The 27870-nt window shown below is 47.7% G+C and overlaps 1 protein-coding gene across 2 annotated transcripts in view; it reads right to left on the bottom strand.

Annotated features, from left to right (window-relative positions):
- Positions 1-4506: 4506 nt before the first annotated feature.
- The window catches only part of iglon5 (IgLON family member 5), an 83334-nt gene continuing 59970 nt past the window's right edge, over positions 4507-27870 (bottom strand). For both annotated transcript variants that reach the window (XM_027027655.2, XM_035526337.1), the window contains exons 2-8: positions 15407-15488; positions 14384-14616; positions 13216-13335; positions 9354-9485; positions 8803-8923; positions 8524-8675; positions 4507-7224 (exon numbers count right to left, since the gene is read on the bottom strand). In XM_027027655.2, coding sequence (XP_026883456.1) covers positions 7124-7224; positions 8524-8675; positions 8803-8923; positions 9354-9485; positions 13216-13335; positions 14384-14616; positions 15407-15488 — 941 coding nt within the window. In that variant the 3' untranslated portion in view covers positions 4507-7123. The remainder of the gene's footprint in view (positions 7225-8523; positions 8676-8802; positions 8924-9353; positions 9486-13215; positions 13336-14383; positions 14617-15406; positions 15489-27870) is intronic.

The raw sequence follows: 27870 nt of genomic DNA, 5'->3' as shown, positions 1-27870 counted from the left end.
ATGTATCCCCATCAAGCATTTCATGTAGAAATTCTTTAATAATCATATTAACTGCTATAACGTTAGATAGGAATCAACACAGAATGGAATTTTTTATTCTCAGTTTACCCAAAGAGCATGTGGAAGGATATAAGGCAGCTAATGTGACCTACATCAATTATAAGGAAGATAATAATAATCAGACCACGTGATGCAAGGTTCAGGAATTTAAAAAGCTGCCCCCGAACTCTGCACCGTGGTCTCCTGTGCAGGCATGTTTCTTCGGGTTGTCTTCCCTGTCTTGAAAGGTGGGAGCACCACTATGAGTAAGAAGTTGAGGTAAATAAGAGAGACTCTCGTGTGGCAGTGGAGCAGATGAAAAGACTGCACCCTTAACAAAGCAGCTGTGCTCCGGCATCGCTGCAGGGGATGAGATCAGATGCCTATGTGTGGGCTTTGAATTTTACAACATCTCACTATGGCAACCTAATAGTGTCTAAATTAATGCATATCAGAATAGGTGAGAAAAGCACAATGAGGTCAGAGCAGACTGTAATCAAAAGTTGGACCCCGGGGCTAAGTTAGAATCAGTGTAGGCGGCGCATGACTGGCCCCTGGCTGTCTTGCGGGCATGGGTGAGGGCTATAGCTTGGCAAGTTGACCAGAGTTGCCTTGAGGTAACGGAGAGGAAGTGACAGTTTGATGATCGCAAGTAACAGCAGGGGCAGTGTGACAGATGCCCGTCATGGAAGAGAACGACGTCTGAGAGTTAAGGCCGGGGCAGTCGGTAGGACTGGGCACAGATCTATCGCATCTTTACCACAGTGAGGCTCGTCTTCAGCAGGGAGATAAGGAGTCCAGCTGTGCACAGTGCAAGACACCACAGATATGCTCTCAAACAAAACCACTGTCTCAGTAGCTGACTGTTTAGATCGGGGCAGTTTGTGAACAAGAATAATTACTGGTAAAGGGAATTCACCTTAAATTCAGGGTAAACGAAAACAGCTTGAGGTTGAGCAAAGGTTCTAAATGTTTTCAAGCTTTATAAAAGTTATACAAGTCTTCGTTTTTGAAGAAGTAAAGAGGTGAAACATGCAATTAGACTACATTACATTGGGTTTCCTAAGAACATTATTTCTTAAGCCTTGTGGTGTTTGTGCAAGGGAGAGCATTTGTTAGTTTCATCACATCACAGTAGCGAAGGCCACAAGCTACGTGTTAGGAAGGCTCACCCCCTCTCCTCTCAACTGACAACACTCTGTGTACGTGACATTCAAAAATGCTACACTGCCCATAAGGAGACAGCACAGAAGGCATGTCTGAGGTAATGTCATCTTTCTTAACCAGAACTCTTCCTGTCTACTGCTAACAACAAGGGACGAGGGAGGGAGAGTGCAAGAAAATAAAGTCACAAGTGACAAGTTATGTTAAAAACAAAATTCAGTTTTATTTTCTCCTCTTCCATTTAATTTCTTTACTTTTTTCTCTGCTTTATGGATTTTGGAAAAGAAATGCACACACTCACACACACACACCCAAAAGTGACAGAAACAGACAAAACCTAAGACAAACGACTCCAAAGAAACATCAAAGCACAGCACAGAATTTGTCATGGTGGAAGACAATGCTCTGATTTTCCATCTTTTCTTTGACAGTGTTGCTGATGACAGAGTAAACATTAAGTGTGTGTGTGGAGGGGTCAGGGCTCAGATTATAAACAATCATATCATCAAAAGGCCAGAAATGACACACACTCACACACAAACACAGATGCAGTCACACTCACATGCAAACCCAAACACACACACACACGCACGTACGCATACATGTACGCACACAGACACACACACACACACACACACACACACACACACACACACACACGCACACACACATATCGATAATATTGAGATACTACAATAGAGATCTGGAGGTTCTGAGTTGCTGAGGGCAAGGTATCTGATTTGGGGAGAGGATTAAGAGGAGAGGAGGAGAAGAAGAGCGAAGGGCATAGAGAGCAGACTGAGGAAGAGAGAGAAAGAGCGAAAGAGAGATAAAAAGAGAGACAGTGAAAGAGAGAGAGGGACAGAGAGAGCCAGAGAGAGAGAGAGATGGGCTCGACCAACTGACTGATTCATCCCAATTAACCCGCAAATACCAGTCCCACAAGTGTCAGAGCGCACTGTGGCTACTGGTGTCAGAGCGCACTGTGGCTACTGGTGTCAGAGCGCACTGTGGCTACTGGTGTCAGAGCGCACTGTGGCTACTGGTGTCAGAGCGCACTGTGGCTACTGGTGTCAGAGCGCACTGTGGCTACTGGCACTGCTGCCAGCTCGTCTATACTGGCGGCCATAGCGTGCAGTCCAAACAAACACCTCACTGCCAAAGCGTGCAGCCGCAGCCTCTGCTTCCCTGCTTGAGTGACAGCTTAGATGGAAATTTCAGCGGGTGAGCAGCACACGCTCATGACATTCGGAGAGAGGCTGGGAGCGGGCGCTTGCTTGCGCACAGCAGGAGAGCTCCCCCGATTTAAGTGGAACCTAGGGGGCTCTGATGTGTCTCCTCTGCTGGTGCGGAATCTCATTTAATAAACGTACACATAAACTCAGGTGCACTGGACTCGGGTAATTAGTGAAAGATTTGATGCAGCATCTCATGACCAGCAAACACCATTTTTCAAGAAGAGAAAGTAAAACACATGTTTTATTTACAACAATTGGACAACAATCATTGTGAATGTAAGTATGTATGTATGTATGTATGTATGTATATATGTAAGTATGTATGTATGTATGTATGTATGTATGTATCTATGTATCTATCTATCTATCTATCTATCCATCTATCTATCTATCTATCTATCTATCTATCTATCTATATGTCTTTGAAAATTCTTAATGTATTTTTCCATCGGTCCGAATCAGAGACTACTTTAAATGAATCATCTTCCCAGTGTTGCCACAAATAACCTGATTCCTGCAGAAAACGCTGTGCTGTGCCAGTACTCTGAACCTGGGCCACTGTGAATGATGGATTATGGCTAATACGCTATGAACTAATGAGCTGGGCCTTTTCCGATCTGGTCTCCAAATGTACTCATTACTTTTTTCTGTCTTTTTTAAGGTTATATTTCCAATCTACAAGACCTCAAGATACACCTCAAGATACACAGTATCGATAGGCACTGACATTTTCCAAAAAGTAAATCACTTTAAAAAAAAATTAAATTATTATTAAATTATTAAATAAGTAAATGTAATAATAGGTAAATACATAGTTCTCTGTAATTCCATGTAAACCATACAAATGCAACATTATTACAACAAAAAAGTGTCCATATATTATGGTGAAATCAATAAGTATATCATACAAAGCTATTTTAAACTAAGCCTAACTGGGTTTTGTTTCCTAGATGGGTTTAAAAGCTTCTACTCCTAATGTCCTAAATATGGTCCTTCTCTTAACAATTACAGTCCAAATTTAAGGCATTATTCAATTCAGTCTCACAAATATGAACTGTTGCTTCGAACTTTTTGAAGATCTGGAATTTGGTAAAAATGTAATAAACATAATCCACTCAGCTGTTTCACCAGCTCATGTATCTGGTATACAAGATGGTGAGGACTTGATTAAAAGTAAATTTAAAAAAAATGTGATATCACAACTAGCAAGATACCGTATCATACACAGTGGCTTTCCTGCTTACATGCAAAGTTTTTAATAGTTTCTGCTTAGTACTATATGAAAATAAATCAGGACCAAAAGAGTGAAACAAATGAATCTGCTATTTACAAAGAACAGCCAGATGGCTAATGAAAGAGCAGTGCATGCCACTGCCTCCTGCTGGCCGGAAGTGTGAACTGATGCCACAGGCTCACTGACTCATTGCTGGATTAAGCTTGTGGTGGGGGTGGGGTGGTGCATTCCCATTGGCTGCCTTTTTAATTTGTGTCGACACTAGCAACCGGACAAGGCAACGTGCGCTGCCCAGCAAGCACACAATCTGCCTTTCTAAACGATGCAGCCCACCTGGCGTCCACTGCCTTCAGTTCACGGCCTTCGTACACAGGGGGGTTTATCGTCTGGTCAGTGTCGGCCCATCTCACCCAAGATGCCCAGCCAGACAGGGCTAGTTCCTAGCGCCAGCCCCCTAACACACATCCATACTGGGGGGAGTCCAGCACCTCTCCCCCCCCCCCCCCCACTCCAAACCAGACCTCCAGCTCATGAGAATTCCTCTCACCATCCCCCTCATTATTCATCTCCACAGGGGAAGTCAAATCAAATCTGTCCTTAGTGTTTAGTAACTCTCAATTTGTAGCACTACAATGCCCACTTTACCCATCAAAATAACAATCTTTATAATTCTCCATCCCACACACATATGTATATATTTATATGTTTTAAAACTCCACCCATAACAAACATTTACATGCTTTTTTTTACCCACACTGAGAGACGTGACATAGTTGTTATCTTTTTTTTGTTTAGTTGTTCTTGAGGGGAAAAAAAATCTGCACAGAGACGTCTGGCATGAGCTTTATATGAATGGTATGATGATGAAGGAGAATGTGGACAGAGAGACAATGTGATACAGGACACTAGCACTGGTGACCGTGGGGGTCTGTTTTTGTGCTTCAAATATCGAACCCATACAAGGTTTTCTGGACACAGTCTTAAAGTTGGGGTACATGCAAGTGTGGGTGTGTGTTTTTTGTGGCTATACAATAATTCAGATTTGTACATCAAAGACAGAAAGATAAGATAGACAGATAAATAGATTGATGGGGACACACACAAGTACAGAGAGAGAGAGAGAGAGAGAGAGAGAGAGAAATAGAGAGATAGAGAGAACTCAAAGTTGCACAGGTACATATACACATACAGGCCTGGATATCGTCCAAGACTGAACAGTACAGTCAGATCTCAGGTGCAGGTTTGTGACAGAGCGCATCAAGATCTCGGGCCTTTATCCTATCTTTATCTTATCTCTTTAAGATAAAACACACACATCACATGCACATCACGGCATTTAAACTCACAGCACTTTCTGGATTAGTGAAGACTAATAGCATTCCGTTCAGTACACTTAACAGATTATTCCAATTGCATGTTTTTGCAATTTTGCAATACTTCTAACATGTTTTAGTTTGGGGTTATTGCTGTTTTAAATAAAATTAGTCAACACACACTGGGCAGCGACAGCGTTGTATCATGCTATTTACAGCACTAAGGGGTGCGACTGAACGGTTGGGTTATCCCGCATGCTTTCGTGCAGGGGCAGTGTGAGAGTTTGCTCACAGGCATGTGCGTGCGCAGCAGCTGACGCTTCGAGTGATGCGCCGCGCCGTGCATGGCTGCAGCATCTCCGCCATGCGCTGTTAAGCGGCGGCTAATTAGTCCGCATGGGGTCTGAGATTGGGCACGCCGAGACACCGCTGTCCTTGAAGAAGGATGCTGTCAGTGTCTGGATTGAGCTTGATTTATGAGCCCTGTCCCTCACCAGATGGAGGGATACAGAGAAAGTGCCAGTCCCTTTGCTAAGCGAGAAGCGCTCGGTTAGCTAATTACGTCTCTATTTCCCACTAATCTAGTGCCCTCTCAAAACAGGTGGGAATTTGGAGGGGGGATCAGGTGTAAGGGGGTGCTCACGATTTCTAATGGCGTGGGAGTTTTTGGTCATGTCGTCAAGACAGGTTTACGAAGGTAACATCATAATGACTGGATGAAATATCGGTACACCCAATACAGTACAGAGCCTTAAAAAAATTATGTTACATTTCATCGATTGCTTCTTCCTTTGTGAGTGAGTTAACTCTGTCAATTCACTTCCGTTTTTAAAAAGCTTGTCATGGCAAAATAGAGCACAACACTTTTAAAAACTCAACTTTTTGTTCAATGAATGTGTTTTACCAGAGCAAAGTACAAAATATTTTCGCACACATGGCTCTGTTTTGTTTTTTTTTCTCACATGTATTTATCATCATCATATCTATTTGAATACTTATTAACATTGTCATCATTGTCTTCATCATTATTAACACCAAAAGAGTAGTTAGCAGTACGTTTTGCAGATTAAATGTACACAGTGCAGGGGCTAGAGAGGAGGAAGGAGAGGTTGAACTTGGATGAAGATCACAACAGGAACATCTCTAACCAGTACATGCTATCAACAAGCGACAAGGAAGAGTGAGCAACTGCTTCAGGGCAGGAGACACCAGAAACATTACCTCCAAGCCAAAAAGACTGAAACAGAGAGGCAGATGGGTAATGTCTTTTTTTTTTTTTTAGGGGGAGGGGTGTTCCATTTCTCTTTTTTTTGTGTGTGTGTGCCAGACGCTGGAAGTACGGGATGGTCTCTACTGCATATATATTTACACTGGAGGTGAAAGGGTGTCGACCTTGGTAATGCATCTGGAAGGAGACAGTAGGACTGGAAGGCTGGACTTGGGTCACATGCTTTGCCCGGGGTCATGACCTCCAGCGAATGCAAAAGGAGGGGAGAAGACGTTGGCACCTCCTCCCCACACACAGCTGATTCTTAGCACAGGAAAGAAGGGTGAGTTTTTGACATCATTCATGGCAGCCGTGCCAGAACGCACCGCTGCACGCTCCGATCGCTGGGCTGGAAGTAGAGAGGTGGAGGCCAGCTGGCCTGCTGGTGAACAGCCTCAGACAGCTTATTAGAGAGTTACCGGATCTTCGTCGCCGTTGTCATCATCACCCTCCTTACAACACACCATAACGTTTTACAGCGTTCACAAACACGAGACCATATCAAACAGCATGCCCTGCGCGCACGGACACGGGACACAGGAAGGAGGAGGACGCGTTTCCAGCCACCACACACCGCAGCCTCGCGTGTGTCTGCGTTCGTAGCATCGATGCCGTTTTGTCATCACCTGACAGCTAGGTACGTTGCAAAAGAGGAGAACCTCCTCTGGACGAGAAGGGGGGGAGAGGCGGTGGCTGGGGAGGACGAGGAGTGGCGTGATGAGGGCGGATGAGGGCTAAGGAGCGGAGACCAGACGGGGGACGGGGCGTGATTATGTGATGTAGCGATGGCTCCTGGGTTAATGCATAATTCGCTTTGCTCACAGTGATGGGTTCGTAATTAAAGACTCCTTTCCGGGGCGGTGGAGTTTTAGACCTTCACGAGGAAGGAGACGGACAAGCCGAGCCAGAAGCCGAGTCCCGACAGGCAGGCGCTGAGCGAGGCCCCTCTGCCATACACCGCCCCAGGTCCTGTGGGTGAGAGCAGACCACGCGTCAGCCGAGGAAGGCACAGAGCTACCATCCCGCCCACCCTGCTGGTACATACGTCCCTGCTCTTTTGTGGTTTTGCTCATTGTGACGTACACGATGCAACTCAGCAGGCAACTGTCAGATCTCTTTGTGAGACAGAGAGTGGTGGGGGGAGGGGGCTGGGAGTGGTCCAGACCAGGTCAAACGCAAGAAAACGTGCAGTCTGTGCAGCCTACAGGGACTATGCCTGCAAACCACTGAGACAGACAGTGAATGAATGGTCAGTGGACCCAAGCGTTAGAAAGCTGCACAGATAATGATTCAGCTAGATTAAATCATCGGACTGTCCGGGAAATATTAACGCCTTTGGTCTAGCTGTTGTCCAAGCGCGGCGAAGGCAGGGGGGAGACTCTGGTCACTATTTCCTTAAAAATGAGGTGGAGGAAATAAAGGGAGAAGGGGCGCTGATGAGGAGATAAGGGGCAGCGGGTGGAGGCACCAGCACGAGTCAGCAAAAAGATGTATGAGACTGGCAGCAAGTGACTTGTCGAGGTGAAACTGATGAAGATGATAGGAGAGAGAGAAACAGAGACCGAGAGAGAGACCGAGAGAGAGACCAAGAGAGAGAGGGAGAGAGACACAGAGATGGAGGACTCACAACGGTGATGTGCAGTGTTGCGGCGGGCAGAAAGGCAGGGGGGAGAAGGGTTGGGCAGCAGATGAAATCACTCACCGAAGACGGTGATGTGAGAAACAGAACGAGACACAGAGAAAGAGCGGAAGACAGGGAGAAAGGGGGGAAAAGGGAAGAAAGGGAGAGACAGAGGGGGAGAAATGATGGCAGGAACGAACAGGGTGGGAATGGGGGCACGATAAATGAAGGAGATGGAATAATGGCCCAGAGGATGGAGGGATAGAGGGAAATAAACGGGTGAAAGGAATGCAGCCAGACACGGAGGCACTGAGCCGGGTAAGGAAAAAAAAGGGGGGAAAAGCATAAAGAAGGAATGATTAATGATGCAGGACAAAAAAAAGGAGAGACCATTTCACGTTTCACGTGACGCGAAAGGTGCTTGAGCGTTAGAAGTGATATTAGGCTTGCACGTGCCTGTGTCTCGGGGAACAAACACCCTAGAAGGCCAGAGTAGGCCACGCAAGCCTTGGTGAGCAGAAGAGCCCCCCAACCACTCTGGCCTACTAGGGCATTTGTTCCCCCAGGGTATTTGTGCGCTCTTGACACTGCGGCTTTGTGGATTTCTGAAGTACGACTGCTGGACCGGCGGGCTAACATATACTCACTGAAGAGCAGCATGCTGGCGTTGGAGGCCCCTAGGCGGTTAGAGGCGAAGCAGGTGTAGTTGCCGAAGTGCTTTTCCGTGACATTGGTGAAGAGAAGCAGGGAGCGTGTCTTCTCGTTTTTAATCTTCAGGGTGTTGTCGCTCTCCACAGGCCTGCCAAGGACAGCATCAATAATCAGTGCGCATGTCGGAGCAGACGTGGCGCAGTAAGGACAGGGTCAACATTCCAAACCAGGATGCAGCGCATAAACGCACTCAACCAGGAAGCGGGGATGGTTACCTGCGGTCGTCACGGAACCACTCGAAGGCTGCAGTGGGCACCGCCATGGCTTCGCAGCGCAAGATGGCCGTCTTCCCCAGCTGAGCCGGCATGTTCTTCACGTCTGTGATTACGGGCGGATCTGCAGGAAGAGGGCGGTTAGAAGATTAGCAGAGGATCCCACATCCCTGTTTCTCAGGATTTACACTTGATTTCATCACTAGGCTACACCACAGAGAAATGAACAGTTTTTTAGATATAACTAAAACAAGTGCGAGGAGTAATATTCAAAGGAGAGTATTTTTCATGAGAGAATTTTTCACGAGTAATTTTTCCTTGACAGATTTTAGATCAATGGACCCTATTCTAACACATAAACAGGAGTTCTCAGCTATCACAGTTGTAGCAATAGGTGTTCACATGCTTTTAGGGCTTGCAGAAAACAAGCCTAAAAGAGGCCATCCCTTCATGCAGACAACAGAAAACAGACCCTAATTAAAATGCTGGTGTGTGTGTGTGTGTGTGTGTGTGTGTGTGTGTGTGTGTGTGTGTGTGTGTGTGACCAGACTCACAGTTAACTGTGACCTTGACACGGCGTGTATCTGGTGGAGCCACACCGTTGTTGGTGATGCACTCAAATTCCTCGGCCTGATGCCGCTTGATTTCCGTGATGTCCAGGAATTCGCCCTCGTACATGCGGCCATCTGTGGGCCAGCGCAGTGATGAGGACAGACACGGCGCTCAGGGGTCACCCTCAATGCACTCACTCAGGAAGATGTTAAAAACAATGACTGCACCAAACTCACTCCTGTTGTTAATATTGAAAATGTGTAGAAGCTGTAGAGTAATACAACTGCTAATACTATTAACATCCCATTGTAATTAGTGGCTGCTGGTTTTCGACACTGCCTGCATGTTCAGTCAAACATTGTTTATTGAATCTTTGTCGGGCCAAACTAGGAATTTGGATTCAAACAGTTAGACTGTGTTCAGCATGAATGTTTAATTTTCACTTTTTGACTGTAACAAAAAAAACCCAAAAAAAAGGGCCAAAAAACGAATTATAAAAATGTTTTAAAATACTACACTAAACCAGACTGTCCTCACTTTGGTGATTATAGTCTGTCCTTGGATAGATATCACAGGGAACTTTGAAACTTTCAAAACAGTCTTAAACTCTGGACCTCAATTCCAATTTCAGTCTTGAATGGGAAATCTGTAGTACCTGCACCATGGAAGCTGTGTTTCATGACGTATTTATCACAATCTAGGACCATAAATTGGACCTGAAGTCCAGAGGTGAAGAACTCTGTTTTAAATCACGGCTGACTATTACAAAGTTGATTCTTTGTGGTTCGGCTTGTCCCCGTAGCTCCGATGGGAGCGGGGAACAGCCACGACAGGGGCTCTCCTACAGTGGTATTAACGTTTTGTTGTCTGCTTTATTCAGCTGTCCGCTTTGTTGAAGCGTCTGCCTACATGCGTTACCACGCTCTCTTTTAACGAGACGCCTAAGCGTGGCTGGGGTACACGATAGGGGGGAAAAACTGCTTTAATCACAAAATCCACTTAAAATTTGCTTTGCTTTACACCTGCGCTCGACAAACTCGTGCGCCCGTCCACTGCAGGCGGCGCGCGTATCAATTCGCAAAGCTCCGCGAGGGAACGGGATTCTTCTGTCCGCGGCGGCTCTAATTGAAGATTATACCGGAGGATTATTAGCACAGCCGCTGAGCTGGAGCCGATTATTTGCGGCTGCAGCCACAGCCATCGCCAGGACTCGCCGGGGTTCAACTGCGGCGCGGTTATTCACTCATTCCATTAAGTTATTAAATATACAGCGCCGCTCCCAAACCCCGTCATTTCTTCCAGTGTGCGGAGCCGCAGGGTGAGACCAAATTAAAAAAATAATAATAATATCGACGATGGATCTACGTAAGACCACAGTCATTCTCACTTGAGCGACAATTTATTATTTTTTCAATGATGGTTATAAGAAAGGAGAAGGAAAAGGCGCGGGGAGACGAGAATGTGAGAGGGAGAGTCTGACACCTGCTAAGCACATCTCAACCTTCTTTTCTATTTTCCTCTTCTATTTTGGCACAGCCGACATGCACTTCCTTTTGACTGATAAAATAGCACGCAATGCTTCGCAGCCCCTCTAACAGCCATACAGACTGAAGTCGGCTCCTGCTACAGTAATGGGTCGATACACCTTCCCTCATACAGAGCGGGAGATAGAACCGTTTATGCTCTATTATAAGTTTTAACTTAAAGCTTTTTTAGAGGGATATTTAACCAGTAAATCGTGCACTCCTTGCAGACACTCTGTATTAATGACATCTTGAGAGATTTGCTCTGTTCCCTGAATGACAAATGTGAAGTGTTTATGGATAAAAGGTGTCGTGTTTCTGTGAGTGCGTGTCTCTGTTAATAGTGGGCGCTGTGTATGAGACCACTGATGGACAGAGCCGCTGCTGCCTACAACCCACGATACTTATCTCTGACAAGCGCGTGTTGTTTGTGAGGATTGCCTCCCCCCCCCCCCCCCCCCCCATCACACGTGGGATGTAGCGGCAGATCTGAAAGACTACGAGGCCGTCGATGACTGATAAAGCGTTGCATCTCAGATCGGGTGGGCGGGACACCTGGGACACCTGGCTGACAGGTGGAAGGTGGCGGGTGTGCCTAACAGCAGGACTCTGTTATTGGGTGGGGCTGAGGGGAGGTGTGTGTGCGTGTGTGGCGGGGAGGGGCGCTGGATGATGGACAGTGGTCGAATCAGGCTGTCTGGAGCCCTGCGGGTTCAGGTTTGCAGGTCCAGATGGTTCTCTGCGTCTCTGGGTGTGTGCATTGGCTCCTCTCGCCTCACTGCTGTGCCGGCAGCCATTGCCTGAGCTGCAGCCACTCCTCTGGAATAACAATGCGGCCCTGCTTCTCTCCCTCTCTCTCTCCCTCCCTCCCTCTCTCTCTCCCTCCCTCCCTCTCTCCCCACCTCCTTCTCTTCCCACCTCCCACCTTCTCTCACTCTCTCTCTCCATCTCCCTCCCTCTCTCTCTCCCTCTCCCTCTCTCTCTCTCCCTCCCTCTCTCCACATCCCTCTCGCGCTCACTCTCTTTTGGCCACCCCTCCCCATCCGTCCGCTAGCGGTGGTGGGGCGGGAGGTGTTGGGCGTAGCTGAAAGTGCTGAGTGGGCCGACGTGCAGGAGGTGTGCAGCAGACCGAGGCCCTCGGCGCAGACACTCCACCCATCCAGCCTGCTCCGGGCCAGGATAACTAAGTCTGTGCAGAGGACAGACAAGCAGCTAGCATGGACTTCATGCTAAACACTACGAGGGATTAGCCTGTGGGCACCCCTCAGCCCTCCAAATTGAGAGGTGCACCGGTTAATGGCATCACACTAGAAATTAACTGTTACAAAGTGGAATCAGCAGAACAGAAACAAACTGGAAACGAGACATCTAGTGAAACAGATGGACAAGTAATTAAATTATCTTGTACACTCTAGAGATTGATTGATGCGCACAGGAAGTACTGATGCTAATTAGATTTTTTTTTTTTTAGTCCCAGTGTGTGTTGATATGTATAACGTTGGATACTATGTAGTGGAACTTGCAGACAGATTTATGCTGATGCATTTGACAGAGTCTAGTCTAATCAGATTTAAAAATCTGAAGTCTCTCCAATAGACTGGCGAGGATTTTTGGAACACCAGCTGAGAAGCCAAGGGGCAGCTAGAGGGGAATTTTAATATTTCTGTTTTGCTGTGCATTCCAGAATTAACAAAGTACAACCCAGGACAAGTTTAAAAAAAGAAAATAAAAAGCAAAAAGGGTATCAAAACCTATGTGGTTCATTTCCTTCCTCATGTTGGTCCACTTCCTATCATCTGTTATTTTTTTTACTCCAATCTCTGCCTTAGCGTAAAAACATGCGAAAAAGACAAATCTGAGCCCTTGCACAATCTGGGGGAAGAGTGTCTGACCACGTGCCTGCGTATGTTCCTTGAGCTCAGCCCACAGCTGCTTCCAGAGGGCAAGCTTTCAAACGCAAAAAATGACTGCAAATGATTGCTTCCAACTCGGCTACCCTGACACACAATCGTATTTCTTACCAAAAACAAACAAACAAACAAACAAACAACAACAACAACAACAACAACAACAACAAAAAACACCACCCGGTAATGACTTTAGTAGGTACTTCATCATAACGACCTATAATGAATATGATTTATATCAGAGATGATGGAGGTTATAAATAGCGCCTTAATGACAAACATGATTATTAGTGTGGCCTGGCGACAGTGGCAGCAATGATGTTGACAGATGTGGATGGTTATTGTTGTGGGTATGGCTGTAATTAGGCGTGATGCGACTAAGAGGTGCCCATGGAAGCCCGCCTCCGAGCAGCACACTCCGGCGCCAGGCTCACATTTGAAGTCCTTCCAGGTGATGGTGGGTTCGGGACGCCCGACGGCCAGGCAGAACAAGTTAACGTCGTCGCCCTCATTAACCGACTTGTCCTGAGAGATGTTGACTATCCTGGCCGGCACTGTGAAAGGGAGCAGATCAAAGTTTTTAATTGGTTGACATGCGAGAGAAAAGTTAGGGCGAAACCTCCTCTGCTTCCCTGGACTGGTGAATAAAAAAAATGGAACAATGCTAACACGTTCAGTCAAGTGCCGATGTTCTCCCTCCTTTCTTTCATTCTCTCCATCTCTTTCCAACTTTCCTTCCTCCCTTTCCAGAAGCGATGGTCTAAGCACTTGGGCCGTATTGAAACCCTGTCATGAAGGCTCATGCATAACAGCAGGCAAATAAGGAGATGGCTCTCGAATTGAAACGGCCCATCATCAGAGCTTTAATGAAGACAGCCGAGAAACCCGCAGTGCCAGGCATCCTGCCACTGCCTCCTCTAATCAGCTTTTCTCCAGACAAAAGCCACTTTTAGTGATAAAGCAAAAAAAATTGGACCCACTGCAGGGTCATTCCTAGTGGCTCAGTAACTTGAGGGTGTAATTATTTTTCTGTGATATCATATAAAGACATAAAATTGAGGGCAGCACAGTATCACACAAACAGGATCATCTCCGTACAGCCCAGCATGCAGAACAGAAAAGATGGATTTGCTGAGTAGAGTCTTGTCTACAGGACGGCTAAGACCACTTAAAAAAATTATTGCTGAGGTGGAGTGGGATAGAAACCTCATCAGCACCACACACACATACACACACACAAACACTTCTGTGTGCTGGACAAATTATGTTTCAGGGACTATTTTTCATTTTCATAACACCAGCCTTGTGTTACACCAAAGTACAATGCAGAAAATACAATATACATAATAACTGACATGTTTAGGGAGTAAGGGGCTACCATCCATCACAGAGCTGTCGGCCACCAATAAATTCCGCCACTCAGATTTACTCCCTGTCACTCTGCCCTTACCGTGACGTGACAATCGGCTCGGCACCTGTCTGCACATATCCAGTCATGATGTTCACCTCCTGTGCCCCCTCCCACATCATCCCAATAGCAACTCCTGTCTGCCTGCTCCCGTAATAACATGCAAATGCATATAATATATAAAGGGGCATCACCCTGGACGATGAGGTAAACGTGTGCAGTGCGCGGCTGGTTGCGCGCCTGGAAACTGCACGTGTACGGCCCCTCGTCTGCCACGGCCACACGTTCGATTTGGATGGAGAAGTCGCTGTCGTTGCTGTTGACCAGGGACACCCGCGAATCCAGCGACCACTTGTCCGTGCCAGTGAAGAGGATGTTGGAGCGGTTGAGCCAGGCCTTGTGGGTCACCTCCTCGTCGATCTTACACCTGGAAGTGAGCGCTCGTGTACGTTAGGCCACTGCCAACCACTGTCATTTTAGTTAAGGGTCAATATCTTTTACAAAATAGTGTCACCGCATATCTGATTGTGTTGCATTGCAGCCCTCTCCGTCCGTGTTTTGGTGTTGATGATTCTTGTACGGTGAGCCTTATGATTTGACAATAATAACCAACCACAGCCTGCGCTTGTGTTTACATGCTTCCACTAGATGTCAGTACTGAGTTCCAGTCTGTCACTGGAGCAAAAAGTGGCACATCTCTGGGAGAAAAACTTGAGAGATCAGCAGTGCCCCAATTTTTGTTGACTTCGACTTTTGTCACATTACAATATCAAATCAAAACTCCCCCCCACTCTCTCTCCCTCTGTGTTTGTGTTTATGTGTGTATGCATGCGCCTGTGTATGTGTGTGTGTGTGTGAGTGTGTGTGTGTGTGTGTGTGTGTGTGTTTGGAATACTAATGCGAGCTCTTGGATGAGGGGTGACAGTCAGAATGATGACAGTTAGAATACTGTTATGTGCCTGCTAGGCAGAATGGCACCTGACAGGCATTACAGGAGTTCAGTTGTTGGGTGTTAAGCCTAAAACCAAATCAGTTCTGTCTGGTAACTGACAAACAGGAAACTAAGCGGAGTAAAATTAAACTTTAAAACCTATAACTACATTTTTGACAGAAAAGTCACAATAATTCCGATGTAAGATGGACTGGTGTGTGTGTGTGTGTGTGTGTGTGTGTGTGTGTGTGTGTGTGTGAGGACTGGAGAAAGATCAAGCAGTCACCTCAAAATGACACTCTCTCCTTCCAGAACGGTAATGTTGTCAGGCAGGTGGCCGAACTCTGCTGCATGGATGCTGCCGGTCCCTGCCAAGGGAAATAACAAAAAGAGTGGAGGGGTGAGGAACAGAAACGTGGTTGTTTCAGCAGCAGACCATGGCGTGGGCACATTTCCCTCCAGGACTATGTAAGAAGTACAAACATGGGGGTGTGGGTGAGTGGGGGTTCGCTGGAGGCACCTGGCCATCCGCATGTTTGAGTAATGTCTGGAGTGCAGCATGCGAGCGTGTGCTCGGCGAAGGGGTCCGATAATGAGCCCGGGGAAGAGGATTCACACGGAGCCGCCGGAGCATGAAATGAACGGACAGGCATGGCCACACGAGGGATGCTGTGGCTGGGGTACACGCACACGGGTGGAGTACGACCAGTCACGCTCACGCGGCCCTGGCCTGCAAATAATGTACCGCATTGTTGCACATGCACAAGGAACACTGCATTCACAAGTGTTGATAGAAATGCACGCGCGCGCGCGCGCACACACACACACACACACACACACACACACACACACACACACACACCATCCTGAAATGAAGATGGACAATGTGGTTTTTTTTAACATTTTTTTTTTTATCAAACTGCTTACAGCCCTTATCAGCAGAGCTGTGGGGCAATGCCCCGCTTTCCATGGATGAGCCAGTCCCAAGTGTATCAGCACAGCCATGGTACCCCGAAGCAGACCCCTCTGGGCCACGCGGGCGCTGCCCAAATGCCAGCGTGGCACAAACACGGCTCCGCCTCCAGTGCCTGCTCCCGACTCACCCATAAACGCCTCCTGCCCCTAATATCTCACAGCCAATATTTGGCAGTTCTGCCTGCAAGGCTTAATATACACAGACTTATGAGAGCAGAAAAAGAAAAAGAAAGAGAAGCAATTGAGGTGAAAAGTAAAGACACGCCTGAAGAGCGTGAGAAGCCAGCGAGACGACAGCGAGCCGAATGTGGTTCAGGAAAATGGGATGAGCCGCGGCATGTCACCTGACCACCTCCCCTCGGCTTTTTCAATCCCAGCGTGTCAGAGGGGAGCCGGAGCCCCACGATTCGAGCCTAAGGGGACTGGAGCACCACCTGCTTGGAGCTGCCATGTGTGACCCATCAAAGTGACCAGCAACGAGAGCGCTAAAATGTCTCCTTCACCTCACAACTCAAAAGCTCCAGAAAAGAAGACAGCTCAAATGCTCTCCTCCACCTCAAAGCTCAAATGCTCTAGAATAGAAGACAGCTCAAATGCTCCAGAAAAGAAGACAGCTCAAATGCTCTCCTCCACCTCAAAGCTCAAATGCTCTAGAATAGAAGACAGCTCAAATGCTCCAGAAAAGAAGACAGCTCAAATGCTCTCCTCCACCTCAAAGCTCAAATGCTCTAGAATAGAAGACAGCTCAAATGCCCCCCTCTGCTTCACAGCTCAAATGCTCCAGAAAAGAAGACAACTCAAACGCCCCCCTTGCTTCACAGCTCAAATGCTCTAAAAAAGAATCCGATTTGAGTTTGCTCATTCATCTTCTTTTTTTTTTTTTATACGAAAGGTGTCTAGATATTTCTGTCTCTCTTTTCTCTCTCCTTGGAGTGATGTCTTAATGGATTGTGGAAGGAGAGAGAGAGTGCCCCTGTGCATCTCAACCAAGGAGCTCTAATCACATTAGTGGTAGGTGCTGTGCACCCCCCCACCTATACTGCCTCATGACGCCCCCGCACATCCCCACACTTACACACACGTACGGCTATGGCAGGCCTTTCTCTGCGAGTGAGAATGGTGTATGGGTACCCAATGCAGTAAGGTGTCCGTGCAGGCGGTCGCCGTTTCCAGCTTCTGCTGCCACGTTCTGCCGGCGTGGTGCAGCCTCAGCGGAAGGCGAGTATTGAGGTTAATTCAATTCAGTGCTTCCTCTTGCACACTCATTCACTCACCAGGAGTGTGGAATACACACAGATGCACACCCACATGCTCACACACACACACACACACACACACACACACACACACACACGCGCGCGCGCGCTAAATAGATGAAGTTTGCATAAGCTAATGCCCCAAATCAACACAGGGAACAACATAAAACAGAGAGGGGCTATTCCCTATTCCCTACTCAATTCTCATTTTCACAGCTCAATTGGCACTACTGATTCTAATACCTGCCTACCTCTTTCACTCTCTGGCTTGATGTAATATGTCAGTCAAGCCTACACACACACACACACACACACACACTCACACTCACACACAATTGGGAATGAAAACACTCACTGGATAACACACAGAGGTTCAGTGGGAATATATCATCATCCAACTTTTTATGTGTTAAGTACTTTTTTTTTGTGCCTAGTGTCCTTCACCTACCTCAGTCTAATATAAGTAACAGCATATACAAAAACACATATACATAACTTATTAAATATAAAGATCGCGGCAGTAAAAAGAACTTGACTGGCACTTTACATAGACTGATCAGCCGCAACTTTACATAGACCGATCAGTTGTAACTTTACATAGACTGATCAGCCGTAACTTTACATAGACTGATCAGCCGTAACTTTACATAGACTGATCAGCCATAACATTAAGAGCACCTGCCTAATACTGTGTAAGTCCCCTTCATGCCACCAATCAGCTGTGATCTGTAGAGGCACGGATTCCACAAGACCACTGAAGGTGTCCTGTGTAGAACCAAAATGTAGCAGTGAATCCTTTAAGACCTGTAAGCTAGAAGGTGGAGCAGGCTTGTTTTTCCACCACTTCCCAGAGATGCTCGACCAGACTGAGATCTGGGGAATTTGGAGGCCAAGTCAACACCTTGAACTCTGTCATGTTCCTCAAACCATTCCGCAACAATTTTTGCAGTGTGTTAGGGTGCATTATCCTGCTGAAAGAGGCCACTGCCTTTAGGGAATACCTTTACCACGAAAGGCTGTACATGGTCCGCAACAATGTTTAGACAGGTGGTACATGTCAAAGCAACATCCACATAATAACAGGACCCAAGGTTTTCCTAGTAGAACTCAGCCAAGAGTACCACACTGCCTCCGCTGGCGTACCTTCTTCTCTGACCGGTCTGGCCGCTGTGCACTGCGTGTCCTGATACCTTTCTATCATAGTCTGCATTAACCTTTTCAGTGGTTTGTGCTGCAGTAGCTGATTATCCTTCCGTGACCCACCTTTGGTATGTTCACTTGAAGCTTAATATATCCCACACCTCAACAGGTGTCAATGTAATGAGACAATCAATGTTATTCACTTCACATTTCTAGTTTTTTAATTCACCATTTGGTCTTGGATGGGGGGGTCTGTTGGCTAGGGTGTTGTTGTCTTGTCTAGGGTTGTGCTGTGTTGACTAGGGTTGTTCTGTGTTATCTAGGGTTGTGATGTGTTGTCTAGGGTTGTGCTGTGTTGTCTAGGGTTGTTGTGTGTTATCTAGGGTTGTGATGTGTTGTCTAGGGTTGTGCTGTGTTGTCTAGGGTTGTGCTGTGTTGACTAGGGTTGTTCTGTGTTGACTAGGGTTGTGATGTGTTGTCTAGGGTTGTGCTGTGTTGACTAGGGTTGTGCTGTGTTGTCTAGGGTTGTGCTGTGTTATCTAGGGTTGTGCTGTGTTGTCTAGGGTTGTTCTGTGTTATCTAGGGTTGTTCTGTGTTATCTAGGGTTGTGCTGTGTTGACTAGGGTTGTTCTGTGTTATCTAGGGTTGTGCTGTGTTGTCTAGGGTTGTGCTGTGTTGTCTAGGGTTGTGCTGTGTTGTCTAGGGTTGTGCTGTGTTGACTAGGGTTGTTCTGTGTCATCTAGGGTTGTGCTGTGTTGACTAGGGTTGTTCTGTGTTATCTAGGATTGTGCTGTGTTGACTAGGGTTGTTCTGTGTTATCTAGGGTTGTGCTGTGTTGACTAGGGTTGTTCTGTGTTATCTAGGGTTGTGCTGTGTTATCTAGGGTTGTGCTGTGTTGACTAGGGTTGTGCTGTGTTGACTAGGGTTGTGCTGTGTTGACTAGGGTTGTTCTGTGTTATCTAGGGTTGTGCTGTGTTGACTAGGGTTGTGCTGTGTTGACTAGGGTTGTTCTGTGTTGACTAGGGTTGTTCTGTGTTATCTAGGGTTGTGCTGTGTTGACTAGGGTTGTTCTGTGTTATCTAGGGTTGTGCTGTGTTGTCTAGGGTTGTTGTGTGTTATCTAGGGTTGTGATGTGTTGTCTAGGGTTGTGCTGTGTTGTCTAGGGTTGTGCTGTGTTGACTAGGGTTGTTCTGTGTTGACTAGGGTTGTGATGTGTTGTCTAGGGTTGTGCTGTGTTGTCTAGGGTTGTGCTGTGTTATCTAGGGTTGTTCTGTGTTGTCTAGGGTTGTTCTGTGTTATCTAGGGTTGTTCTGTGTTATCTAGGGTTGTGCTGTGTTGACTAGGGTTGTTCTGTGTTATCTAGGGTTGTGCTGTGTTATCTAGGGTTGTGCTGTGTTGTCTAGGGTTGTGCTGTGTTGTCTAGGGTTGTGCTGTGTTGACTAGGGTTGTTCTGTGTCATCTAGGGTTGTGCTGTGTTGACTAGGGTTGTTCTGTGTTATCTAGGGTTGTGCTGTGTTATCTAGGGTTGTGCTGTGTTGACTAGGGTTGTTCTGTGTTATCTAGGGTTGTGCTGTGTTGACTAGGGTTGTTCTGTGTTATCTAGGGTTGTGCTGTGTTATCTAGGGTTGTGCTGTGTTGACTAGGGTTGTTCTGTGTTATCTAGGGTTGTGCTGTGTTGACTAGGGTTGTGCTGTGTTGACTAGGGTTGTTCTGTGTTGACTAGGGTTGTGCTGTGTTATCTAGGGTTGTGCTGTGTTATCTAGGGTTGTGCTGTGTTGACTAGGGTTGTGCTGTGTTGACTAGGGTTGTGCTGTGTTATCTAGGATTGTGCTGTGTTGACTAGGGTTGTGCTGAGTGTTCTAGTGTAATACCGTGAGGTCTAGTTAGAGGTGGATCTTGCCACCAGACAAGGCAGGCAACTGCTTGGGGCCCCAGGCTAGTGGGAGGCCCCCGAGGCCTGACACACTGGCTTGTGGCCTCAGGCCAATGGGGGGCCGCAAGGCCTGACACACTTCAAAGTATAGCAAAGGCAATGTGCAAAGTATTGCAATGACAGTATGAGACAGGAATTCCCTAAGGGGGCCAAGGGAATTTTTGCCTAGGACCACAAGAGACTCTTGAACCACTACTGTGACTAGTGTTATCCTGTGTTGACTAGAGTTGTGCTGTGTTGGCTTGGGGTTGTGCTGTTAGGTCTAGTGCTGTGTTGTGTTGTCTAGGAGTTGTGCTGTTAGGTCTAGTGCTGTGTTGTGTTGTCTAGGGCTCGTGCTATGGTATCGGGGTTGTGCTGTGATATAGGGATTGTGCGGTGTGGTATAGGGGTTTGCTGGGAGTTTTAATATCTGTGGGATGCTGTGTGAGTGTGAGCCCTGTAACTGCTTGCCCTTTGGTTTCTGAATGGGCAAGAGCAGATGTGGAAGAAAACCACATGTCTCTGTGTGTAACAGAGTGAAGAGCTACTGGACTTCAGTGAGTGGGGCGGGAGTTACTGGAGTTCTGTGTAAGGAAACTAGGATGTGTTTAATTGTAATTGGTGAGTGTGTGAGGGAATCTGTGCGGGTGATGCTTTTGCACAGGTTCAGATGGGTGTGTGAGCGAATCCGTGTGTGTGTGATGCTTTTAGACAGGTGTGTGTGAGGGACTCTGCTGTAGGAATCAGTGCATCACAGTATGCTGTCAGACTGAGCCCAGTTCTGCTAAGGATCACAGACTGGGTGTGAACACAGCTGGAGGAACTCATGCTGTATGGGCCCTAACCTTCACCATTTATAAAACAGCAAACGTGTGTGCAAGTGCGTGTCTGCGCGCGAGTGCGTGTGAGCGCACGTGCGCGCGCGTTTGTGCGTTTGTTTACGGGTGTGAAAGACTGCAAGCGATGAATACCAGTGAATGAATGACAGCCTGCGAGTGTCTATGAGAGAGTGCGAGACACGAGGAATGTGAGATGACTGGTAGGAGAGAGAAACGTGGGCGCCTGCTGAGGTTCCAGAGAGAGAGAGAGAGAGAGAGAGAGAGAGAGAGAGAGAGAGACACGCCATCGTTCAGGCACACCGCACGCTAGCTGCAGCTTAACCGATGGAACCTTGTAGCTTTGTGTTGGCTGATACTGTGATGGGCAGCAAAGTTCAATCAGAGAAAAGCTCTCATAGACAAGCTGCGGTTTTTCTGCTCCTCCTTCCTTTCCTCCTCCTCCTCCTTCTTCGTCGTCTCAAATTGCATCATATTCTGTCTGCGCTGTGGGTAACTCCCATCATACTACAGCTCTTCCATGTGTTCAGCACGTTTAGCCGGATCTCAGAGTACAGCAGTGGTGTGGCTGATTTCTCTCCCCGGCCACCGCTGTCCGGGCAGCCGCACTCAATCCTGGCAGAGCTGCCAGCCGGCCTGTCATGCTTTGTACCTTGAAAAAAAAGGGGGAAAAAAACCAGCTCTGGGGCTTGATTTGCTCGCGGATGCCCATGGGATGTTTCGCTTTGACATGATTTGTGTCCTCTTGACTTTTACATACGCAGGTGTGTAATTGCACCCGCTTCCGGCCCAGAGTTGCCCACTAGAGCAGAGCCGGAGACACGCCACGGTCGCTCGGTGCCCTCGACGACCACGTAAACAAGGGGAACATTTGAAAGGTAGCTTGCCGGGGCGGAGCAGCTGAGCAGCGGTTGGGAGCAGTCTTGGATCAAACCTTGAGCTGGGGTCGGGAAAAGGAGAAAAAAAATCAGGGGGAGATGAGAGGGAATGCTGGGAAAACAGAAGGAAAGAAGAGAAGGAGGGAAGAGCGTAGCCGGCAGGGAAGCACGATAGGGACCGGGAAGCACGGGATGTCAGGAGAAGGGAGCGGGAACAGGAGGGACGGATGGTGTTTGGGGGGAAGGGGGGAAGGGGGAAAAGCCCGCATAATTAACAGTGGCACGCTGCAGCCAATTAAATATTTACAGAGGTGCTTCCTGCCGACACCTTGTTGATGAAGAGAGGCAGCTAGAGGATTATCAGATGGTATTGGCCTGGGGCAGAAGAGGATTAAACATTAACGGCAGATTCGTCTCCTTTCTTCCATGTCTGATCCCATTAACGCGGAGCCGTCCCGCGTCTGCTCCCCGCCTTAAAACGTGGATGCACGGACAGCCACCCACACGCACGTGGCTCTCTCCACCCATGAACCCGGTTCGATCGGCACCGCTTGTCTCCGTCCACCTGTCGCTCCGGGCTCCATTTGCTCCCACCGCGAGACGGACTGCTCGACGCCCACGAGCACATGTTTTGGCCAGCCGGGAGAGAGGTCTGGGTCTGGAGAGGCCATGGAGATGAGCTCAGAGTGGCGCTCACAAGTGTTTACTCAGTGCTGCTTGCCTGACAGAGGAGTTCTTTTCATATGAAGTGGGTAGCTTTGTTAGTATAATGAACTCATTATTTTTGTTTACATGGAGCACTGACTGATCTCATTTGATGTTTGATGGAACCAACACAGTGATGAGCAGATTTTATGGGCTTTGCACACAGACATATACTATACATAATATATGATTTTTACACAATAGATTTTCAAACCTATTTGGCCTCATTGTGAACGGACTGCAAAAAAATCGTGCGACAATCACACATGCGGCATTAATTTTAGTCCAATTTAATGTGACTTTTGTTTATCCCTTATGTGATATGTCAGCGTAATACCCTGCTCTGTTGCCATACTGCCATCACACAACAACCACCACGCTGACTTCTCCGATCCTGTAAGCGCTGGCGCACGCCGGATGCATACCAAGTCTGTGGAGCGCTCCGGGCGCAATTCCCTCCGCACACATCCGTCAATACGCCATAGACTCGGCAGGCGCCGTGGACCGCCTGTTTTCCCTCCGCACACATCAGTCAATACGCTGGAGTGGCGGCAGGGGTTCAATAGGCAGGTCTTTAGCGGGAACAGCCTGCACCCGCTGCCAAGAACCCCGCCTGAGACCCGCCTCCCCGAAGTCCTGTCAGTTCTTAACCCCCATTTTTGTCTGGAAAGAAACCCCAAACCCCCCTGCTCTCAGAAATCAATACACTAGTTAAACAGTTATTTCCCCTAAAGAAAATGAAAAAGCCTGTGTCCTTAAGGCACCGGATGGGGTCCCACGGTATGGCACGCACAGGTAATTTGACGGGGCTGTCATAGAGATTGGGTTTGAAGCTTTTTTTTAAAACAGGTTAAAGTCAACGTCGTGGCCGTACAGGGACCGGTGGACCGTCAGGCACATGGGGGTCAGGCAGAGGTGCTCTCATGAAAAACAGAAGATATGAAATGAGTCCGTGACATAAAGTTTTCTCTGCCAGCCAGGAAATAAAATGAAAGCACAAAAAAACACCTGACGTCAGCAAATTGAATTGTGAGGAAAATAGGAAATCTGTATTCATGGTCGTGCTGCCATTTAGATCTCATTTTCGCTTTTTGTTTAGTTGGGATTTTTTTGCGCATACGCGCTGCACCGACGGAATTAGCTTCTTAACAGCTCCACTTCACCCACTACTTGTGACTTATTAATAATTCAGTCTGCTCTGTGTTTTAGCGGTAGGCATGACACCACGCATTGGAACACTCAGAGGAACAACCTGGTGACACTGAGTATTTAGGCCACAGTCAGAGAAAAGCATTGCTCAAACCACACCACCATGAGCCTCATTTCTGTTGTTCTGCTTCTAAAGCACGAAGATACAGAGATGTAAAGTCAATTAGTGTTGTATATACTTTCAGGCCATCGAGGTCCATCTGGGTGTAAGTGCAGGTGCCCTGTCCTGCTTGGCTCCTTCCTGATAAGTAAAACTTCCTTTTGGTTTTATTTGTCTTACACTGATCCAAAGCTGAAGGCATTGTACATTGACAACACACAGGGAGTGTGTTGGAACCATCAAAGGGTAGACTGACCTGAGAGGACAGGAGGAGAACAGAAAGAGGAAGGAAGGAGAGATCTGATTCCCGCGAGCCTGCGGCTGTCAGGATAATTCAGCGCCCTGGCACTTACGCCTAGAACAAAACTGAATTAGCTCAGGGAGCTGAAACCAGCTAACACCTGCTTAGGAGGGACTCCCAGGGGCATGAGAGGGAGGCAGAGAGGCAGAGAGGCAGAGAGGCGGGCAGACCCCACTGCACGGGCCCCTGCCAGGGCGCAGTTGGAGGAGAGGATTGGGGGAGCAGGCTGCATGCTGGGGAGGTTTATGTTTTCCTCACAGCTGTACCTTGGCACATTGGTTTGCCACACCGCCTTGATGCGGCACGCGGGTTTTTCTCGCAGACGCAACTTCTGTGTTCCCTTAGCTCAGCACCTCGCCATCGCTCGGGTTTTACTTCAGGAGCTCCTGCAGCTTTGCTATTGGCCACTGGCCACAGGCTTTTTCAGTTGTTTATCTTGCTGAATCGCAGAACAATGGGACCCTTGCGTCTTTTGTTAAAACCAGTGAATAAAGGAATGGTTGGGCGAAAAATTAAAGTGTTTTCCACTTGAACCTTTCCAGGTTTTCCGGTTACCTCAAATGTAATTGATCATCCAAGACATTGCAGGTAGTGGGAGATGTAACCATCATAAGTCCAGAAGCACTTCCCACTTGCAATTTCATTCAAGTTTTCTACAAAGGTTTATGAAATTGTTTATTTACAAATGGTATTACTCTGCAAAATGATTTTTTAAACACGAACCATTATTTTAAAGGCAGGTAGCCAACGAACTGTAGATCTCCTGCATATCCTAGCAGCGCCGCTGTCTTGTCAGCTTTAGATGTAAATTGACAGACACATCGCCCAAAGACACACATCCATCGATATGGCAATCTCCCATTAAGCGGTGCAAGCTGATCTGCTCTTTCCCACAATGTGTTTGAAGTGTGGAAATCTCCCAGCCTCCCCCTGTACGACAGGCTCGTGTTTACCCCCCTCACTTCCAGCTCTGTCTGCTCCTCACAGACGAAGTAAAGGGTAGGGCCTCCCTCAGCGATGCCGCCACGGCGGTGGTCCTCCTCGAACCGCGGCACGCCCCGGGCCAGACTGAGCCCCCCGATCCCACACCAGCCTGTAAAATTGCCTGTTTTTTTTTTTTTGTATGTTTCAGCTTTTGAGAGGTAAGGCCCATTAGAGGCCAGCAATCGATAGACAGCTATTTAATTTGCTCTCAGAGCCTGGTGAAGTGGGGATTGGACAGAAGAAGCGCAATACTTGTCGCCTCTGTCTTTCACACAAGAGTATCATTATGGGTTTCATAGACCAGTTACAGACCGATTGAGTCTGCATTTTGACGGCTGCGGAGGGTGAGTCGACTGTGATGTCTTTCAGTGTACGTGCAGTAGGCGTCACGAGTGTGTATGGTGTGTGTTTCGTATCTGAACAGCAAGAGTCTGTTGCTTTGCACGAATTATGCTTAAACAATACTCCGAAACCTTGTATTCGAAATTACACATTTACCCTGAGGGTAAAACCAAATTTAAAATATATCCATGCACATTAGTAGAATCTAGATGAAATTCCGAAAACCTAAATGATCTATGAATCAAAGCTGTAAGTGTTTGGTCATGTTCACGTTTTGTACCTTCAGACTTCTCAAGCTCCTGCATTTGTCACTGTGTAATATGAACGGTAATTTGCTTTGTGTCACTGTTGTTCATATTCATGTCTTGTGCTCTGAGTATTCATGGAGACGTTTCCATTATTGGCATCCAAGAGGTATTAGGCAAGGCTGTAATCAAACGCACGCAGTGCCTGGTGCACCTCATCTGCCTGATTACATAAAAAGGACAGACACGAGTCACCCTGTGCGCTATTCTGACGATGAAGTCGGCTCTCTGATTTACCCTTTCTTGTCGTTTCCAACACTTCCAGATCACAAAGTCTCAAAACCCTCCCTCCCGAGACCTCAAACAAACAGGCAGTGCGGTTGCCTCGTTCCGGAAAAGGCACTCAGCCTTCGGTCACGTCCAGCTTTGGAGATGATCCGGTCCTCTCCGTCTCTTGCCCTCCGTCCGGCCGACGGCACCGGACTCTTGCACACCCCAAACTTCGGATGCGTCTGGCTGCTGAGCTCGGCCTCCGCACATAAATAAAACAACATGCTTCTCCTTCTGGCCGTGCCGCCCACCAGAAATCCAGCAGAGCAACAATCGAGGATGCTTTAATGGTTCGGACGTGTTACTGCTTTTCAGCTCGATCGAGGCCAGTATCACAACACTGTCGCCGCACAGTTGGCCTTCATCGATCACAACGTGTTTCCCAGAGTTTTGACGGGTGCAGAGAAAGATTAATGGGCCATCTGAACATCCCTGGTCTTCTCTGACTTAGGGCTGTGTGATAGAAGTTAATCATATAAGTCCTTTATTTCAGTGGAGGTCTGAGCCCATATTGCACCCCAAACCCGACTGCAGCCAAGCCGTTTAATGAGAACTGCTACTGCTAGGATCGGAGCATTTCGGGATTGGGAGAGAGGGAGGCCTTGCGCCTGTTCCCATTTCCCCGTGCACTCGGCAAACTCTTCACTGACACCAAGACTGATCTCCTGCCTCTAATTCCCTGGCTTATCTGAGCGCGCACGCTTGACAAGGCTCTCCTGGCCCCTCGCAGTTCAGATCCCTACAGAGCACAAGTTGGGGAAGGGCGGGGAGGAAAAAGAGGGAGAAACAGAGGAGAGAGAGAGAGAGAGAGAGAGAGAGGGAGAGGACGGGACAGAACGACTGAGAGAGGGGGAGCATGGGACAGGGAGGAGAAGGTGGAGAAAGCCAAGGAGAGAGGGGAGGATAAAGAGAGACCTCCCTTGGGCCAGTGATAAAAACCGACAGGAAGTGTCTGACAGAGATTTTGCACAGATGTGTCACGCAAAGCCACATCTTTAGCCAGCGTCTGGCAGGCTCAAAGACCCAACTGTAGCTGTGCCACGCAGCCCCCCTCTCTCTCTCTCTCTCTCCCTCCATCTCTCTCTCTCTCTCTCTCTCTCCCTCTCCCTCTCTCTATTGTGCAGTCTCCGCAGGGTGGAGGCAGTGGTGCCGTCTTCAGCGCGCTCGCACGCAGGACGTTAATGAATTTCAGGCGCTTCGCAGACACAGATGGTGGTGCAGTCAGCCTCTGGCTGGGGAGAGCGGCTACAGTGAATTCCTCCACACTCTCTCTCTTTCTCTCTCTTTCTCTCTCTTTCTCAAATCCTGGCCTTGGCTCACTGCAATCAAATGGACCATTCTGCTATTTCTCTCCCTATGCTCATTCTCCTGGCTATAGGCTCTGTCTCTCTCTCTCTCTCTCTCTCTCTCTCTATCCTCTTTATCTTTTACTCTCAGGCCATTTTCCACTCTTTGTCCAGACACACTCTCCTGCTCCTTCCCTCTTTCTTCCACTCTCTCTCTCTCTCTCTCTCTCTCTCTTTCTCTCTCTCTCTCT

This window comes from Electrophorus electricus, chromosome 5, assembly GCF_013358815.1.
Source record: "Electrophorus electricus isolate fEleEle1 chromosome 5, fEleEle1.pri, whole genome shotgun sequence".
Classification (NCBI taxonomy): Eukaryota; Metazoa; Chordata; class Actinopteri; order Gymnotiformes; family Gymnotidae; genus Electrophorus; species Electrophorus electricus.
The sequence above is the reverse complement of the archived record's forward strand: the minus strand, read 5'-3'. Positions and strand labels throughout refer to the sequence as shown.